The sequence below is a fragment of the Lepidochelys olivacea genome (assembly GCF_965140295.1).
Source record: "Lepidochelys olivacea isolate rLepOli2 genome assembly, chromosome: 9".
Taxonomy (NCBI): domain Eukaryota; kingdom Metazoa; phylum Chordata; order Testudines; family Cheloniidae; genus Lepidochelys; species Lepidochelys olivacea.
In genome coordinates, this window is record NC_140419.1 from 81992154 (window position 1) to 82011946 (window position 19793).

Genomic DNA, 19793 nt, shown 5'->3' on the forward strand with positions numbered 1-19793 from the left:
AACAGCAGTGAACACTGCTCTAAGTTAATAGTAACTAGGCTTTGAATGATTAGATGATCAGTTAGTATTGGTATGCATCCACTTCACCATACCCACACAACCTGATGAAAAAAATATTTCCATTGGTAATAAATTTAGAGGCAAAAGAAGAAAAATGCTGCTTGATAAATCTGATTTAAGGATATTTACTTTGTATATCTTGACACCTGATTGAAAGTTCGTGTTGTAATGGTTACAAAGCTAACTTTTTTAAATCAGTATCTACTGTTTAATAATTCTTACCCCTTCATAATTTCCCATAAATAAAAAATTAAACCCATAATCTTGCACAACTGAATTTAAAATTGATTAAAAATTTTAAACAGTTGGCAGAATTCCTTTTTTTTTGGTAATTGACAAGCCTAATAATCACTCAGATCTAACCAGACATCAGAGCTTTGTATTGTCCAAGGCTCTGCTTGTGTATCTTTGTAAGGAAAAGACCAAAAAACAAAATCTAAACACTCCTGAAGTTCTGCATTTCCTTCATTTCAGATGGAGGCAGAGTTAATCATACTAGTTTTTTCACAGGCACCTTGCTGACTGAATTTTTACTCCTGCTGTTCAACATGTCAGGAGTAAGAGGCCCAGAAGTCCAGCTGGCCTAGAAAAACTGCAGTCTAAATCCACAGTAATGTTTTATCAACTGAAGAAAGGGGCTGCACAATGCACCATGGAAGCTTTCATGGGAATTAGATCCTGAAGTATTTGCTCTTAATGACTTCTGATAAGAGTCCTTACATACAACCTTTAGCTAATAGCTAAAAGCAAGTTAAGTCACTTGGTGTGTAAACTATTAATCTAGCAAGGAACAGAACCCTGATCTGCTGTAATGGCTAATTTACAGGTAGCCAGCTCTATCCTGCCAGGCTCTGCTTAAAAAGTGGGAACTCCTACTCCATTATGTTTTTTAAAAGAAATTACTCTAGCTAGTATTTTTACAGGAAAAGATATAATAGAAATGAAAGGAAACTCATTTCTTACAGTCCATGTTGGTCAGAATGAAAGCTGTAGAGAGCATATTTAAAAGGGTTTTCTGTTTTAACAGTGAAAGCTCTAAACCATTTCTACTAGGGATTAGAATTAAATGTAATATATATAATAAATGAAAATATTTGAGGAATAACTCCTATATTCTGAATTTTCCAAAAAGCCCAAGTTATCAATGTTGAATAGCTATATACCTCAGGCTTCAAAATTCTACAAAAAGGGTTAGGCTTGGAAGAATCCGACACTTTCACCGGACACACACACAAACTGACAATATTTCCAGCAATAATTGTAACTTACAGATAAGCCAAGTAAGAAAAATGCTACTTGAGAACTTTAGCGTACATCTACACAAAAAAACAAATCTTGGCAGAGAGTTGCAGAGCCTGGGGCAGCTGACTTAGGCTCACAGGAGGCTAAAAATAGCAGTGTAGGAGTTGCCTGGGGTCTGGAACCCAGCAAGGTTGAGAAGGATATTCTCTTTGTATATTTTGACATGTGCTGTTGACAATTGGTGTTTACATGGTTTATAAAGCTTTAACTTTTTAAATCTGTCTACTGTCATTAAATTATAAGCCCTTCCCCTACTGTCCTGCAACTGAAAGATTTTAAAAAGCTTAAACATCTTATCTGTTGAAATTATAAAAAAATAATTAATGAAATTAGGCCAAGCCTAAATCTACTCCACAAAGATCACAAAGCAAAATGGATACTGTCCTTTTGGAGGTAGTTCATTTCACATACAGCCGTTGAAGTGTGGCTGGAGGTGGTGGTATATAATTTGGTCATGTCATTCTACCCAATTAGCTCTGCTGGGTGGGAGGGAAAAGTGGTGAATAGGAGAGGCAAAAAACATCACTTTCAGACTATCAAGAAACTACACATAAAAAGCAATAGCTTTACTTCCTGGGGGCAGACTTTTCTTGGGAATAAGTGGGCCCGTTATGTTCAGACGGCCCATTTCTAATGATAAAAAGATGGTTTTTAGTAAAATCACAAGACAAGGAGAGCAGAGTTGAGGAAGGGTTAGAAATCCAACAATTTACTGAACTGGCACCAGCAGTAAGGATTTCTGCACAAGCCAACACAATGCATTAGCACGAACAGGATTCTTAATCTACCTGACAACAAAAGGGTTGAAAAAATACTAAACTTCTATGGGCAAAAAATGTAAACACCATTGGTAATGAACCATTTTATCGGTCCACATACTTAGAGTTTTATTAGCGGCTTTTAAAAACAGATACAAAATGACATGTCCAAGTACACCAGCCAACAGCGACCCTTGACCAGTTTGTGAAACGTTGCTCTTATTTTAGGAGATTAGGTAGGTCTGAGTTATAATCACTGGCTTGGCACAGCTAAAATAGGATTTGAAGGAAAAAAGGAGACTGGCTCAAAATAGAGATGCACAATTCATATAGGACCACTGGAAAAGTAACTGTCCCCACAATAATCCTGTACTGATTAGACTCAGTGATGAAACTAGAGAAAGTGCCGCTCCAATCTGCTACAATGTTGGATCTAAAATTTAGATATATCAACAAGCTACATTTGCCTTCATCAAGTTCTGGAAATGTTTTCTTCAAATAGGAAATGAAAGCCTACTGGAAAGTATACATCATATGCCAAGAGTTCAGGGTTTCCTTGATAGGCCCGCAACATGTTTGGCTATCCCATCAAGCTAATGAGCATCTGGTCCCAAAGAGGCTCATAAATCAAGTGAACGTAGATTTGGCTTTGATGTTTACACAAGACTTCCGGGCCAAGACACCAATGTAAGAGTGACTTTGTTCTTCTGTTCTTTCAGCATGGGAATTAGCTCAGAGTTGCTCATTCCAACAGCAGATACTCCATTTACTGCCACTATTTCATCTCCGCACCTAGTAAGGCAAGAGGAAACTTCTGTCAGGACAAAACTCAAACCCTGCATTATCTCTATTACACCAAGGGACCCTGACTGATCAAGGTCCCATTCGGCTAAGCATCACACAAACCCAATAAGAGACAATCCTTTGCCAAAGAGTTTACAATCCAAATCGACATCACGCGGGAGTGTGGGGAAGGGATGTTCCGCAGAGCTCACATTACTGCCATTATTTGCTTTCTTTTTAATTGTTGGGGTGGAGAGGTTGGGAGGGGATTAGCCATACAGAGATATAGGAAGGCAGAGGGGACAAGTGAACGGAGGAGAGGAGGCATATGAGAGAGGCTGAAATGAAATGACTGAGGGAAAGGGTGGTTGGGAATTCAAGAAAAGAGCCAGTCAGCACAAAGAAAGACAATCCAGAGAAAAACTGTAAAAAGCAGATGGATGTGGATGATATAATCTGTGTCCAAAGGTCCTTGCTGCAGCTGCTTATTTAGTAATAGCTATGGGGAAGTGCTCACAGGCCTCATGGAGGATACTCTGTCATGCTGGTAGTTCGTGAGCCCGCTTTACATGCTAGGATTGGACTAATTTGATATCAGAACATAGTTGCCAAATAATTGAAAAGTCCTTAGTTGGATTAATGCCTGCACCATTCGCTGAAACTCAATCCCCTTGGGAACAGTGCCAGATCTCTGCTCTGACAGTATCCCTGGCAGATGGGCTGAAAGGGCAACACTGACATCTGCTCTGGAAGGAGCCAGCTGTACATGTTCCTAGCTGGAGGGGAAGACACTGAAAAGGGAGTTTCACAGGGGAAGACAACCATAGAAGTTAAAGAGCCAGTGCATTTCTCTGAGCCAATGCATTTCCTAGTGTGTCAACCAGATTAGTTTTAAGTATCCCAAGCAACAGGGCTTCCACCACGCCCCTTGAGAGATTATTCACAACTGAATAAGTCTCACTGTCAGGAAGTTTCTCCTGATACTCATTTTAAATATCCCCTTGATTATGCTATAACTAGGATTAAGTGGATAAAATTACTTATTGTAGTATCCTAACTGATCCCTCTCCCACTTGATAATTACACCCTTCATAGGGATAGGGAAAAAAGGGTTAAATCACTCAGGCTTACAAATGATTGTATGACTCTTCCATCATAATTGTAGAAATAAAGGCAGCTGGTTGTGTGGTTATTGCTTAGAGCTGGGATGAAAAGGAACTTGGATAAATCACTCAGTTTCAGTCAGGCTCATAGTTAAAGCACAATAGCTCAATAAAATTATACAGGTCATCTAAGCTCAGTACTTCTGGAATGGATACAAATAATGGAAGGACCACCATACGTACTTTAGTCTTCTGTCACAGAAGGCAGGTGTTGCAGGCACTATGGTTTTAATGAAAAATGGCTGGTTTCCTTTGCCTTCTTCAAAGCCTCCAACAATGCTGAATCCCCAGCTTTCTGAGTTACTTTTACGAAGGACAATATCTTGACAGAAGTGAAGATAGCTGGAAAGACAGACACAGTCACAGAAAAGGCGCACACAACTTAAGCACCTATTTTCCAGCTAGAATTGCTTGACTAAAAATCTTCATTTTTCTTTGTGATGTAGGAGCCCACGGATACCTGCAATAACCCTTGCTAGACTACCTGCATCCATTGGGGGACAAAGCCTTAGCCCACCACAAGTATTGTGATGAGAGTAGGAAGCCTGGTAGGGAAGACGGGTCGTTTATGTTAATGAGTTATCTTACAGCATCATTTAAAAAAAAAAATAAGTAATTGAAAGCAGTGCTGCTGCAGCCCTTATAATTAACCTGGAGTCAATTTTCTGGTTTTACATGTACTGTGGGGACTTGGTACAGTGGCTGCAGTTATCAGCCAGATATCACAGAAGGAAAGCAAACATTATGTTGTTAGGTAAGGCAACCTTTCTTCTACTAAATGATTCAAACAATCAAATCAGTCAAGGTTGGTTTCTGAAGGGTTTTTCATGCAGGATTTATCATAAGAAGGACTGCACAATATAAGATATTACAGTCCTATGAGAGATTGTTCATAAAGAACATAATCCAAACCTTTTGAGGTATACCTGCTTCTCAATTTCTAAAATGTCTGATATATTATCATATCAAAAGGCCAAGCCTGCTCACCAGACTTCTTCAAAAGATGACACAAACACTAACAGCATTTGCTCCTGGAATTCACTGCTCAACAGAAAGGGAGAGCCCAGTGACCTATCCTAGATATCCAGAAGGAGTGGCTCGAGTGCACCAGTGCTGTGTGAGCAAACAGAGCAGCCATAAATTGGCACTCAGCAATAATCAGAATGCACGTAATTAACTGTGGCACTCACTACCAGAAGTTAACTGAGGCAAAGAATGAAGGATTAGACTTTTATATGGACAATAAAAATTACCCACAGTTATGTTAGAGAGGAAAACAATGAACATGGGATATCAAGCCACCTGCTTCAGAACATAGCCATCCACTAACTGCCTGGTAGGGTAAAACCAGCCCAATGGTACTATGAAGGTGTCTTACATCCCCATCTGCAGCATCTGGTACTTGCTACTGTCAGACCTAAACATGCTAGGCGACAGACCAGATGGCCATCCATCTGGTCATGTATGGTAATTCCTGTGTTTTTAATAGCTCATACACAGCTTTGAACAGCAGAAAAAAATCTGTTATTATTGTGAGGAGAAGACTGGCCAGGACACCTGGGTTTTTTCCTACTCTAACTTCCAGCCAGGCAGCTCATCAGAGACGGACGGAGCCCTCATCAGAAAGGCTGCCCTTCTGGCAATGCAGTGCAGCAATGTCAGGACAGCATGTAAACACGAAGGCAGCATACCACTAAACGAGCCAGGCTGATAAACTATGTTTGACACAAAGCTGCAAGTGCAAGTGTAACAATAAAGAGTAGAACTTTTAAGCATTGTGGACAGAGGTGTTGAAAAGGATTGAATATACCAGGAAGGCTTCAAACATAACCTCTTCAGACTGCTCTTCCAGCACCAAACTGCTATCTCAGGCTAACAACCAACATGTGGCTTTCCTCAACAAAACAGAATGCAAGAGAACACGCACCACAGGAGCTATCTTCTGAATTAAGCATTTACCTGAAAAAAGACTGACTATGTGCTAGCAGTAAACTTCAGATTTTCACACTGGATTTCAAAACACAGCTCTCAGGGAATGTTTTGAGAGAGCTATACTCAGTGGTAGCTCAAAAATTTCTCAGCAGAGGTTAAAAACACCCCCCCGCCCCCCCAACTGTGCCATGCATAAAAGTCAGCATGCCAAAAAGTCTGAACACCTACGTTTAGCTGACGAGGGCAATGAGTTCAGCCCTAATCTGCGAGAGGTTTGTTTTTCCTCAGTGGTTTAGTGAAATTATAGCACACACAGCCAACTAGTCATTATTGGCCACCACTTTGGGCAACTGGGGAAATTAGTGAGGAACTGCAAGGAAGGAATTATTATCATTTATATTGTTTGGAACAAACGATGTAAACATTGGCAGACCACAAAATGAAATAGTTCTGCTGTGTGCCTCTCAGATCATATCCTAAAACCTGCCCACAGGAAAGCGTGTCAGCAGCCTGTAGCGCTAATATTCTAAAGTCTGGAGATGCCAGAATCCAGGTCAGAGCAATAGAAGGAGATAACTCTCCAGCCACTGCTTCAGTGCTCTGAGGGTGCTTCTGGCATCATGGCTGTCCACCCCAGTGGGAAAAACTGAAAATTGCTGCATAGGGTCCCGTGGGGGAGGCATACAGCCAATGCTACTTTTTAAAACGAGAGCACATTTTTATGATCTTAAAGTTGGCTAATTTAATTATGAACGCAGCTCAGGTCCTCAGCCAGTTACAGTGAGTTAGGGTAGGTGAAACCAAACATAATATATTTGAGGCAAGGTACTTGGTGGAAGCTAGCTCCAACGCCTATACTTAAAACAAAAGCAGACAACTGGAGCATTAAGAGGCTAACCTAATGGAAATGGAATTTTGGAAAGCATTAGAGTCTCTGGAGCTAGGAAGTCTTTTGATAGAACACTCTTCACCTTCCCCGGCACATGTGATGAGATGTAAAAAGAGCTGTTGCCCTGCACTCCCAATACACCTGGCCCAATAGTGACCCCTATGAGGAAACCCCATTGCACTAGATAATGGTATAGAGATTTGGGGGTTAAATCCCAGCTTCCTACATGAACATGAGTTAATCAGGTGCAGCTGAGACTAGTTAGTCTCAGAACTGTAAAAAAAAAAAAAAAAGCTGGGTTCCTTTCAAGAAAAAACAGCCAAGACTCTATTGACAAGAAGCCCAGACAGAATGCTCTGGAGGAATAAGATCTGCCCTCTCTGTTTTGTTCTGGGAGTTTACAAACTGATAAATTGCATGAAGGGAAGGTAGCCACAGGCTTTGCATTCCTTTGGTTGCACCAGAAAATAAACCTGTAAATAAAATCAGAACCCTTAGAAGAGATGTAAGCTCCCTGTCCAGCCACTCAAACTTTAACTCTGCCATAACCTGCACCTCCTCTCTGGGTTGAGCTCACTCCAAATTGACCTTTAGCAGAGACCAGTAAAGAGAAAAACCTGCTGCATCTCTCCAGAAATTAGTAGCTGAAAAGTTCAAACCTTAAAATGCTCGGCCACATGGAACACAGCAGCAGAATTCCCACTACCTTTGGCACCAGCAACATGGTAAGCTACATTCTAATGCATTTTAGCAAGGAAATTCAGAATTTGGCATTACTTTCCTAGGATTAAAAATTACACAGCTGAGATGACGTTAAAAAAAGACTGCTTGCCTCAAAACAAAACCGTAAGACTAGCTGCTAAAAGGCAGTAGCAGTGCCTGATCATTGACTTCTGTTAAGTAGAATAGCCAAAGTGGCTTGGGTTCACCACATTTTACCGAGAATTGTTTGCAGTGCATGTGTCATAATTCAAACACAGGCTGTGTAACTGAACACCCTCTCCCTCTCCCTCACCCCCACCCCCAAACATACACTCTTGCTTTTGTTCTCAATTTCTGTGACCTATTCAGTTTGAGAAAGTGTTCAGCGAACTCTGTCAGATACTAGGGACCGACCATATTGCAAAGAGTAGGGGCTCAGAAATACTGAAAAGCAGTGGGAGTTTCTTAATTTATTTGTTTTACTGAGAACACACTGACAACTGATGGTCTCTTGCCTTTGTTAAAAGGGCTTGTCACCAAGTTTGACTTGGTACAGAGTCAGCCAGTGATTCACTTTGCTTAAATGCCAGATGAGGTAGAATACCTGACTCAGTGGTTAATACTGAGGAGAGAAAGAATTGACCAAATAAACTTACGTAGGTAATCCAAGCCATGTGATCCAAAGGGGTGACCAACTGAATCCGTGTTCCCTGATATCAGAGGATGGGTCTGTGGGTTCTGGCACCCTCTCTGGTACAAGAATTTCCAGGGCTTTCAGCACTACCGTGTGGGAAGCTGCATTGGATTTCAGTGCTGAGACAGCTTCATAGTAGTTTAGATGAGTCAAATCGATGCCATTTATATTCAAAAGCACATCTCCTGTGGATTAAATAAGTAGGATGATCATGGCCGCATAGACTTACTGACCTTTTGCAATATAGACAACCTCTGCCTCAGGGCATCATCCAGGACTTCGTGTTTCAAACTTCACTGGTGTTAAATACCAGCTTTCACTTATAAAAGCACTAAAACCCATTCACAGAGTTAATTACTGAAATTATAAAAAGGGAAACTCAGGATCTAGAAAGTCTCCTTACCTCTCTTGATCCTGCCGTCCCTGAAGAGGCATCCAATGGGTTGCACGCTAGTTACATAAATAGGAAGTTTGTTTTTATGGTCCCTTCCACCTCCAATGGTGATTCCCAAAGATTCCTTTGGCTCCTTTTTTATTGCAACTGTCTTTTCCTGGCTGAGGTATCCTTGAGGTAGATCCTACGAAGAGATGGCAATGATTATATGAGTTAATCAATGCAGCAGAGTTTAGAAAGGTCCATAACTAGGGTAGGAGGCAGAGAACTATCAATTCAGGCTGGTGAAAGATGCCACATTAACAGCTCTGGAGAGTGAAGTTGTTTGTTTAGACACAAATAGAAAAGTCAGCAGAAGCTATAGCACACTGCACTCCCAAGGTGATTCAACCCTGACTCACAGGGGTTGCTGCTAGGAATGTGAGGGTATCGGCCTATCTACATGTCCATTCGATCCTTTGTCTTCACAGAGGCTCTTTGTGACAAGAGTTTCCCCACCAGGAAGTGGAAAGAAACTACCAGTTCACTTTAGATAGGTCATCAAACATATCAGGTGCTACCAACTTTTTATCTTTTGAACTTTTGTTTAAATTGGGATGGATTTGAACCAGTGACAGAGTAAAGAGGCGTTTCCAAGTCCATCTACAAAGGCTGAGCTATCCAATCTCATGCATTTTTTAGAACAGAGCTTGTTACTAAAATATCTCCGTTTCCATTGGAAAGATCACAATCCCCATTTCTGTTTCAACAAGCCCAGTATACAGCAGAACACCAGAGTTACGAACTGGCCAGTCAATCACACACCTCATTTGGAACCAGAGTACACAAATCAGGCAGCAGCAGAGAGACACAAAAAAAGCAAATATAGTAGAGTACTGTGTTAAGTGTAAACTACTAAAAAAAATAAAGTACAAAAAAAGATTTGACAAGGTCAGGAAACTGTTTCTGTGCTTGTTTCATTTAAATTAAGATGGTTAAAAGCAGCATTTTTCTTCTGCATTGTAAAGTTTCAAAAGCTGTATTAAGTCAATGTTCAGTTGTAAACTTTTGAAACAACCACCATAATGTTTTGTTCAGAGTTACAATCTCCATTCCCAAGGTGCTCCATTCCCGAGGTTCTACTGTGCCATAAGGCCAAGAAAGTAAGAAGGCAACCAGCAGATCTTTTTCCAAACACAAGATAAAGAGTATGAAGAGGAGGGGAAACTTATTTCTGAAGATGTCCAGCATCATGGCATGGGATGAAAGGACAGTTTATAGTGACTCAAATAGCTCATCTACTTTAAATGAGAAGCTAAGGGTGCAATTTCTCAAAACAGCTCAGCATTATCCTAGCTCTGCTCTCCTTGAAGTCAGCTGCAAAACTCTTACTGACTTTGATGGGAGCAGAATTAGGCCAACGTTGAGTGCTTTTGAAAATCCCACCCCTAAGCTTAGTGAAATATTAGCACATCTTGTCCTATAGATCTTAGGAGGAAGAAAGAGTTAGAGAGAGAGAGAGAGTCTGTGTGTGTGTGTGTGAGAGAGTGTGCACGCACACACGTGTTGTGGAAACAGAAGGAGACAGTGGATTGCAGTTTATAAAGGAAATAACTGGGCTGAAACTGCATGCGATAGCCACCAACTCAGATGCAGTAACCTGGGAAACTAAACACAAGTCTAGGCAGAATTTCAGGCAGAATTTCTTCACACAAATTTTAATTTAAATATGGAACAACCTGCCAGAGGCAGCAACATAAAAGCAAATCTGTTCAAGTTCACAGTTTTCTCGAGGAGGGAATCTGAGAGTAAAAGTAACTAGTTAAGTTGGAGAAGTTGCAAAAGTATCTCTTTAGGTTCACTAGTACAGCTCTCACCTCTAGGCCACAACACCATTTAGTCCCATACTGTGACATGGAGTCACATGCAGTGTTAACATTGCAATTTAATACTAAGGGAAAGCTATGCTTGATGGGTGCTGTCCTACAGATAGGGAATTAAACCCAATGGTTGTTTTACTGGCAGCTGTCAAATACCCAGTGGCCCTTTCTAAAGGAGCAGAGATTAACTCTGCTGTTTTGGCCAGCATTCCTTCTTCCCTTAAGACAGGCTTTGACCTCAAAGGCTGCACAAATGATGCTGCACTGCTCTGTAGATAACAGATGCTTGGTCTGACTGTACAGTTCACTGTTCTGCCAGCTCTCAACTCCTATTGCTTTGCAAAATCTGGTAAAGAAAAGGTGCTATCTGGGACCAAACCCTACTCTTTATAACCCTGCAGTATTCTTGGTTTATATTTTCATAGCACTCAGTGGTAAAGTAATAGATTTGAGAAACAAAGAACCACTGGCCCAGCAGAAAATAGCACTGCTATTACAACAAGACTTGCCTTTTGGTAGTTTGATTTTCGTCTGTAATGATTCTGGTCAGGTCTCCTCCGATGGTGCACTGGACTCCCTCCGTTGCTGCTGCTGCTACTGTTTGGTGTGCCACCATCCTCAACAGCATCTGGCAGCTGTACACCAGACTGCCTTAGGACCACAAAGTTCACTCTTGCCTCACTGGTCTGCCAGGAAAAGCAAAAAGAGAAGCTTGAGACTACTGGATTATTATTAAAGGGTAAAGTTTCACCATGGCTCATGTGGAGACTTAACCTTGTGACTTCTGATGATCTCTCTGAAAGTTGCATGTCTCAGACTGTGTAACATTCTGGAAAATGTAATAGGCATGCACACATACCTCTAGAGACCAAACAAATGTACGAAAGGAGCTGATAAGGAGTGTCACATGTAAGATACAGGAGGTAATTCTTCTATTCTACTCAGCACTTCAGCTGAGACCACACCAGTGCTATGTCCCATTTTGGACACCACACTCGAAGAGGTGAAGAAATTGGAGAGAGAGAGTCCAGAGGAGAGCAACAAAGTGATAAGAGGTTTACAAAACTTGGTCTAAAGCAGTGGTTCTCAACCAGGGGTATGTGTAACCCAGGAATACTCAGAGGTCTTCCAGGGGGTAGATCAACTCATCTAGATATTTGCCTTGTTTTACAACAGGCTACATAAAAAACACTAGCGAAGTCAGTACCAACTAAAATTACATAACCAATGATTTGTTTATACTGCTCTGTATACTATACACTGTAATGTAAGTACAATATTTATATTCCTATTGATTTGTTTTATATTATATAGTAAAAATGAGGAAGTAAGCAATTTTTCAGTTGTGTGCTGTGACATTTATGTCCGATTTTGTAAGTTTTTAAGTGAGGTGAAACTTGGGGGTACACAAGACAAATCAGACTCTTGAAAGGGGTACAGTAGTCTGGAAAGGTTGAGAGTCACTGGTCTAAAGAGAAGAGAAGACTGGGGTGGGGGGAGAATATATATCTCCAAATATGTAAAAGGTTGTTATAAAGAGGACAGTGATCAATTGTTCTCCATGTCTACCAAGAGTAGGACACGAATTAATCATCTTAGTTTGCAGAAAGGAAGGTTTAGGTTAGATATTATGGTTAGAAATATATTCCTAACGATAGTTAAGCTCTGGAACAGGTCACCTAGGGAGGTGGAGTGCCAACATATTAGATTCTATTCTATACATACCAGCCTCGTGGCCCAGTGCTTTGACATTTACTAACTTGAACAGCATGTTTTTGGGCTTTGCAATCAGTCCTCAGTTCTAGAAAGTTTGTTTATCAGGAACATTTGTTGACTTACTTTTAATAATAAACATCACTGCATAGGTGCAAATATTTCTATGTAAGAACACAGGCTCTCCACAAGTATCAAAACTCTTCCCTTTTTCTCCCACCACTGACTCTTCAAACTGTCAGGAAGAGAACAAACTCTCCCTTATCTTTGGATCCTTTCCAAGGTTTAAACTGTAAATTCTGTTGAAACGCCCTTGTGTTTGTCACGATCTTCAGGCAAAAAAAGAAACCCAGCTCTTAGAAGCTTAAGGGCACCGCCCCATGAGAGAGAGCATTTGAAACTGATCTAAACAAAGGCCACTGCATTTGGAGTAATCCTTACACAAATACTTTACACCAAACATTCAGCCCATTAAAATGGGACAGATTTCTAACATGATGAGAATGACCATCTCCCAGCAAGGGGCCTCAAATTGACTCATGGACCCTCTTCCAAATGCAGTTTAACTTGGAATTTTACCACCAGCATCCTGACCTAAATTAAAAATGCTTTTGTTCTGTACCACCAGGCCATGCGCTCTCTATTCAGACCCCCCTAGTTTAGCTCTAGAGACACCCCACATGCTTTGTTTCACATACTCTGTCCTGGTCTCTGTCAAGATGTATGCCTTCTGTGAGGAGATTTCTCTTGTAAAAAGGCTACACCTAAAGAAGATCACTAAACCACCATAGACATCTGACTCGCTGTGGTATTGTCAGATGATTCATGGCAGATTCCCACCTGTGTATTCATGATCGCTAGGAAACAGTAATCCTCACTTCTGTAGGGAAGTCACTCTCCCAAAAATGGTTACTTAAGGGTATCCTAATTGCTCAGGCATGTTTTGTTAGCCCTTGGGTCAGAAACGGAGCAGTGTGAGTGGTGCAGACAGTCACCAAGTTATCAGACAGACAGACAGCTGATCCATTCAATAAATTACCTGTATTATCTGTGCAGCAGCCTCAGGTGTTCCCTGCCTCAGGTCCTGGCCATTTATAGAGAGGACTTTGTCATTCTGACTCAGCTTTCCATTTTTGGCTGCCAAGCCTCCGTCAAGCAGGTCCAGAATAAAAATCCCTGCCTCGTCGGTCTTCCTAATCAGTTTGATTCCCAGCGGTTCAGATGGGTCTCTCTTCATCAGCGTAACATGAATCACTTCCCGGTTAACAGCAGGGCTAGAATCCTGTTTGAGAGTCCTGTTGGAAAATCCCTTTTCCTGCAGGACCATAAGGTGAAGAACAGGACTTGGGTGGCGCAGCAAGGAGATAGCTTGGCAATGAGTCATGCTGCTGATGTTGACACCATTCACCTAGAAAGAGGAGGGAAAAATGCACCATTCAGATCCTGAAGAGCCTATGGGTCTTCCACTGTACCTAACATCACAAAGGTAGCAAAAAGCACACTTGGATCTGCCATGCACGAGGAGCCATCCCTGAGACCATTCCACAGCCTTGAAACTCTCCCATCGACTTACCTTATGCTTCTCATTCTGGTGGAGTAATGGAGTCGATAGGAGAGTGATCAGCGGTCAATTTAGCGGGTCTTCACTAGACCCACTAAATCGACCCCCAGTGGCGGATTAATGATTTTGCCGCCCCTAGGCCCTGAAATAATTGCCACCACCCCCTCCCAGCAGCTCCCCGCCCCCGCTCACCTCCACTCCGCCTCCTCCCCTGAGCGCGTTGCTGGGTTGTGTGCGAAACAGGTTCGCGAAGGAGGTGGGAAGAGGGGGGAATGCGGCGCGCTCAGGAGAGGAGGCAGGGCCGGAGTGGGGATTTGGGGAAGGGGACCAATAGTGGCAGGGAGGGGGTGGGAAAAGGGGGCGGGGAAGGGGTGGAGTTGGGGCAGGGCCGGGGGCCGTGAACTGGCACCAGGGGAAACAGCCTCTGGCTGCTATTATAAATTTGCTGCCCCTGCAATTTTGTTGGTCTAGGCGTTAATACGCCACTGTTGACCCCTGGTGGATCGATTGCCACGCGTTGATCCCCTGGTAAGTGTAGACAAGACCTAGGATCTTCAGTCTAAATCTTTCTTTTTTCAAGGTAATGTTGGTAACGGTTCTTCCTTCTCCCGGAAGCAGTCATGTAGGGTTCTATCCTGTCTCATTTTAGTGTGCGTATAGGGCTATTGGGAAGGTTAGCAAGGAGACAGGGGCGACAGCATCTTCAGTATTCTAATGACACCCAGCCAGTGTTGCTGAATATCTTACTCCCTGGCTGAGACTGGGAGGTGAATGAGGCTCAATCAGATACCGTGGATGTGATACTGACTGGCTTGGAGAAGCAACCTGAAGATATGACCAAGACTGTATCTGCCACTCTGATGCATGGGTCTGCCAATTCTTATTAGAGTGTGTAATCGAAGGAACTGGTTGGATTTCCAGTTTTTGGATTTCTGTCTGGCCAGGAGGATGTAATACAATGGTAGTGAGGTCCAGATCTTAAAGAAAGTATGTGCCTTTGTCACCTCGAGATTAGACTACCAACAATGCACTTTCCATGAAGCATTAATTCAATTTGGAAAACAAAGCTAGCTGTACAGAATGTGGCAGCTCAGTTGCTTGGCGGGGTATATTGCTATGAGCATATGGCACTAGTGTTCTCTGCTCTGCACTAGCTGCCAGTTGGATTTCAGGGTGAATTTAAAATGCTAGTTTTGACATGGAAGGCTTTAAATGATTTAGGACCTGCCGGTTTGAAAAAGAGCCTCTCCCTGTGCAATAGTGCTATTAGAGAGATGAGGTGAGGGTGAGGTAATATCTTTTATTGGACCATGGCTACAACTATACTCCATACAAATCTAATAAAAAGCGGTCAGATTCATAAATAAAATAGACTACTAAAAGCTGAAAAGTTCAAGAAAAAATTAATCTAAGGAGATCTGTCTGAAAATGTTTTACCTCCTATTGTTACAGAAGAGGTGTTTGACAAATTGAGATGAAATTAAAAAAAAAAAAATCCTCTTAGTTACACCGGATTCCACCACTCTAAACAATTCTACTTCCTCTCCTGCACTTGTATCCTTCAAGTTCTGGATCAGTTAAAAATAAGAACCAATCCCAACCTTCCTTGGTTTAAAAGTGTTCTGATACCTTTTTAAAATTTTACTTCTTATTTCCATGTGGCTCTGTTACCTCTCTCCAGCTGGGCTCAGAACTAACCAAACACTATAAAAGAGGCTGTTGTCAAGGCATTTCTGGCCTGATAAAGCAGGAAGGGTCAGAAATTACATGAGACAGCCTGTTCTTTTAAGACTCTCAGCCCAGTTTCATAGAACCAAGATATTTGGACAAGTGTCCAAACTTTGGGATGCCTATCCAAATCTCCTGAGGTTTGCCCAGAATGACTTACAGTTTTTGCTATCCACTATCATAAAAAGCCTTCTCTTAGACAAAGGAGGGTGGTAACTTAACTTTACTACTAACGAAACAAACGTACCTCAAGGATATGGTCTCCAGGTGCTATTTTTCCATCTGAAGCAACAACAGAATCCCGAAGGACTTCCTGAACAACAATGTTCCCTAAAGGGGTGTCTTTGCCCCCAACTATCCGCATTCCTAGCTCTTCTTCTGGATCATCTCGGTGAATTTCAATTGTACTTGTTTCAGCCACAAGACTAGCTTTCTGAGGCAGGTCTGATTGTGAGAATCAGAGAAAACAACACATGAATACAGAAAATATCCCCTAGTCCTTTCTCTATTCTAGTTTCACACACAGATGAGGTATATATTACTGGTAGGGCTTGTATTGTTGGGCATTTATGTGCTCAAAGACAGTATTTTGTGGGGTGGGGGAGGGTATGGGGGGGGGAGAGAAAAGATCACAAACTAAAAGCAGAAAAGTTAAATTTCCTAGACTTTTTCCCCATATGTTCCCAACTCGGGCTCACTCAGTGCAAAGCTGATTGTCAGATGGTGTAGCAAGAATGCAAACAAAGCATTTTTGAGGCCTTTTATAAATAGATGCTTAATTTGCCATTTCGAGATTTTTCTTCTTCTATATCCACTGCCAGGTTATTTAAAGTCAAACTACTTGCAACTTGGGACTTTTTGGTTGCCAGTCTGATGCTCAGGCCATTACAGAAAAGGACTTAGTTTAGTGCTCTGATCAAAGAGCTGAAAGCCTAGAACTCTTGTGTTCTAATCAGAGGTCTGACATTGCTTTGATGTATGACCTTGGGCAAGTCATTTAACCGCTCTGTTTCAATTTCCCTTCCCCCTTTGTAAAATGACAGTAACATTCACCTACTTCAGAGGGATGAGGAGAATTAATAAATACTTCCAAACCATTCCAAAGATGAAAATTGTTAGCTCTCCCTGCGCTTTTGGCAAAGTATGTTAACTCTATCATCACTGCAGCATTTGTGCAAGCCAAGCACATTAGGTGTTGTAATGAAGGCAATCACAATGCCAGCCAAGTACAGCTGTAGTTCTCTATCACACAGTGGCTTTAACAGAGAGACTGACATGTACTTGGGGAAACTCCAACACAGAACCAAGGTAATCTACATGGTAACTATTAGACAGGTTCATTAGGAGATAGACTTTCCTACCGATCACCCAGCCCATCTAAGCAAGCCCAGGAATTAAGAAAATCATTTTGAAACATGCTATCAAGAGTTTCAGGCTACTGATTGACATTCTAAAGATTTAATCAAGTGGTATCTTTGAGTGGAGCTATAGCTATTTTCATTTGTAGTGTGATGGGATGTGTTTTCTTACTGAAGATCAATTTCAAATCCAAGCACTGGCACAGGCCCCAAAAATGCTTCTGTTTAGTATCAGTATGGAGGAACTAAAATAAAAAACCTGAACAAATAGTTGCCTCAAAAGAGTAAATACAAAATAAAAAGAGAGATTAGCACAAATTCCTGGTACTGATTGTTTGGCATCTTCATGATATGTTTGGTGCCCTGTTCTCAAAGGGGTGGTGCATATACTTTGTTTCCACACAGCTGCAAAAGAACATTGTTACTGAAAAGCTTCTGATATATTTTTTTTAAATTGGTGCTTTATGTATTGCTCGTTAACCTAGGGTTTGTGAAATAATCTTGCTGTACTCTGCATGTAGCCATCCTGAGATGGGATAAGGGAGCTGCTACTCTTAGTAGGATTGCCAATTTTGTTTGGATGTATTCCTGGAGGTTTCATCACATGACATAATTCTGGAGACTCCAGGGAAATCCTGGAGGCTTAGCTCTTAAAGAACTTTTTTAGTGTCAGTGGCAGAGGTTTTTTGTTTTTGGAACTGAAAGGCCAAGAGTAAAAAGCAAAAGGAGAAGCTTGAAACTATTGAAGGTCTCCAAGTACTTGTTCATACAGATATGGGCAGAATCTGTGACAAGCTCTTTTAAAGAGTATCCTTAATTTTTTATTTTTATTTTTTAAAGGAGATTTGAAACTTAATTGCATTTTGTGCTATTCAAAGTGGTGTCCGTGAGATACTGTTGGGAACTGCAGAGAGACACATCACCTCCTTCTTCACCCTCCTCAAATGCTGGATTAACGAGTCCAGGCTCCACAGTCCCCAGAGATACCACAGCCGCTATAGAGCTTTCTGCCACCAGCGAGGATGCTCCATCTGTTAGCTCCGCCTCTCTGGCAGCATTAGTTTCCTCCCTGGTTATGGGATCTTCCTTGCCCTTGGAATGTGGATTTTTTCTCCTTTCTATGTCAGACTTGTATTTCTTGAAGCCAGGACACCTAGCAAGGGTTTGAAAGTCAGTCATCCACACAAGCAGCAACAATCTCATCTTACATAGTAAACTCAGCACATACACGTGCTGGGTAACCACGGTGCTTCAGAAAGCATGATTAAGTCTGGTCAGTCACACGTTTTCTTTCCAGCAGCTGGTGCTAGCAGGGATTCATTCACATCTCAGCCTCAAACTGAGGCTGGAAGAAGGCGGAGAGAAACTCCTTTGTCAACTTTTTTATTTTTATTTAAGAGACCGATTAGTTTAATTATCTGAGAAAGGGACAGTAGGAAGGAGTTCTCCCTGTTAAAATATTTAGCATTCAAGCCCTGCTGCTCCCAATGAATGTGAGAATATATTTTGTGAGGCATAAGCAAATACTTATTACCTTGGCTCTTTCAGAGCCAAGGTAAGAGTGTGAACCACATATTTGAATCTCAGAAGCTTTATAGTCTTGAATATGCCATGGTTTCTACCAAACCAGCAACATACAAGACTGAGTGGGGCAGTTGCTGTACCCATGTTATACTAAATAGAAGTCTCTCACCATCCATCCAGTTCCTCTCATAAGCACCACACACAGCATTTTAAAAAGAACCCCGATACCCCGTATGCAGCAACATAAAAATCAATGTTACAGAAGAAGCAGGGGAAGGAAACCAAACTCAGGCTATTACCACCCTTGGTAAGAGGATCAATGGCAAGTTAGGTTGGTGATGCAGAAGTGCTGTTGGAGGCTCAGCGGCAGATACTATTCCCTGAGTCAGTACTGAACCAGTGCTCCAGAACAATGATACAGGATACTAGGTTATGGTGGTTACCACTGTGTCCAAATCAAATTCCATTTGGAGTATTTACATTCTGGCTACTGCGGTCCCTCTGCAATTTCACCTACTCTTTTATTTCTTCCTGGTCACTCTGCTCCCAATTGTAAGGTAGCCAAAGATACCTCTCAAAGGCACAGGGCAATCAAACCTAGTGTCCAAAATACATCTGCTTGTTGACAAACCGGAGGCCCAGGAATGGCCCTCAGAGCCATTTCAATTATTAATATTGGCATCCTCCTACTACACTATTGAGATCTCTACAGTCTGGCTTCAGAGGTGTTAATTTTACAAAGTGGAGGGGAAAATGCCACAAACTAGTCTCTAAAATTTGCTGCTCATTCTTTTTTAAATGCACAGATGTGGCTTAAGTCTCACTAAAAATCATCACAAACCCTGATGCAAAATACTTTCCAGGTGGTGGTTTTATGACAGTTGGAATTTAGCTTGAATCATGTTAACAGACTGTATATTTAAAAAAAAAAAAAAACATACTAGATTATTGGAACTTGTTTTCGGTACTGATTAAGTCACAATAAACTAAACTGCAAGCCACCAGATATGGTCTGAAAGGTTAACCTTCCCATATGTGACTGGATATTCACTGAAGCTGAATGACATTTCAGCTAGCAAAGATAAGATATAGGCGCTTCTAACTCACAGTTGCAGGGATTTGGGAAGTGGGGGAAACAGATTATTCCATGCTGACTGTGTGTGTAAGGCTCAAGTAAAACAGTCCCAGCCCTTAAGAGCTTATAGCGTAAGAAACAGAAGATGGAATGCACTGGTAAAACGAGAAAATGGAATACATTCATTTTTTGAAGAAGGGAAATGTTTTAAAATTGTGGACTCTAAACTCGTATGTTGAAAGTATGGATAAAGGTATGGAGAGAGCACCTTAGCCTCTACATACCATAGGAACATGCA

The 19793-nt window shown here is 41.6% G+C and overlaps 1 protein-coding gene across 4 annotated transcripts in view; it reads right to left on the reverse strand.

The window, feature by feature from the left end:
- Positions 1–1168: 1168 nt before the first annotated feature.
- The window catches only part of LOC311526019 (ligand of Numb protein X 2-like), a 46888-nt gene continuing 28263 nt past the window's right edge, over positions 1169–19793 (reverse strand). For all 4 annotated transcript variants that reach the window (XM_084638637.1, XM_084638638.1, XM_084638640.1 and 1 more), the window contains 8 exons: positions 17820–18049; positions 15786–15982; positions 13289–13657; positions 11046–11222; positions 8687–8861; positions 8246–8468; positions 4250–4408; positions 1169–2912 (listed from right to left, as the gene is read on the reverse strand). In XM_084638637.1, the coding sequence (XP_084494763.1) occupies positions 2777–2912; positions 4250–4408; positions 8246–8468; positions 8687–8861; positions 11046–11222; positions 13289–13657; positions 15786–15982; positions 17820–18049 (1666 nt within the window). In that variant the 3' untranslated portion in view covers positions 1169–2776. The remainder of the gene's footprint in view (positions 2913–4249; positions 4409–8245; positions 8469–8686; positions 8862–11045; positions 11223–13288; positions 13658–15785; positions 15983–17819; positions 18050–19793) is intronic.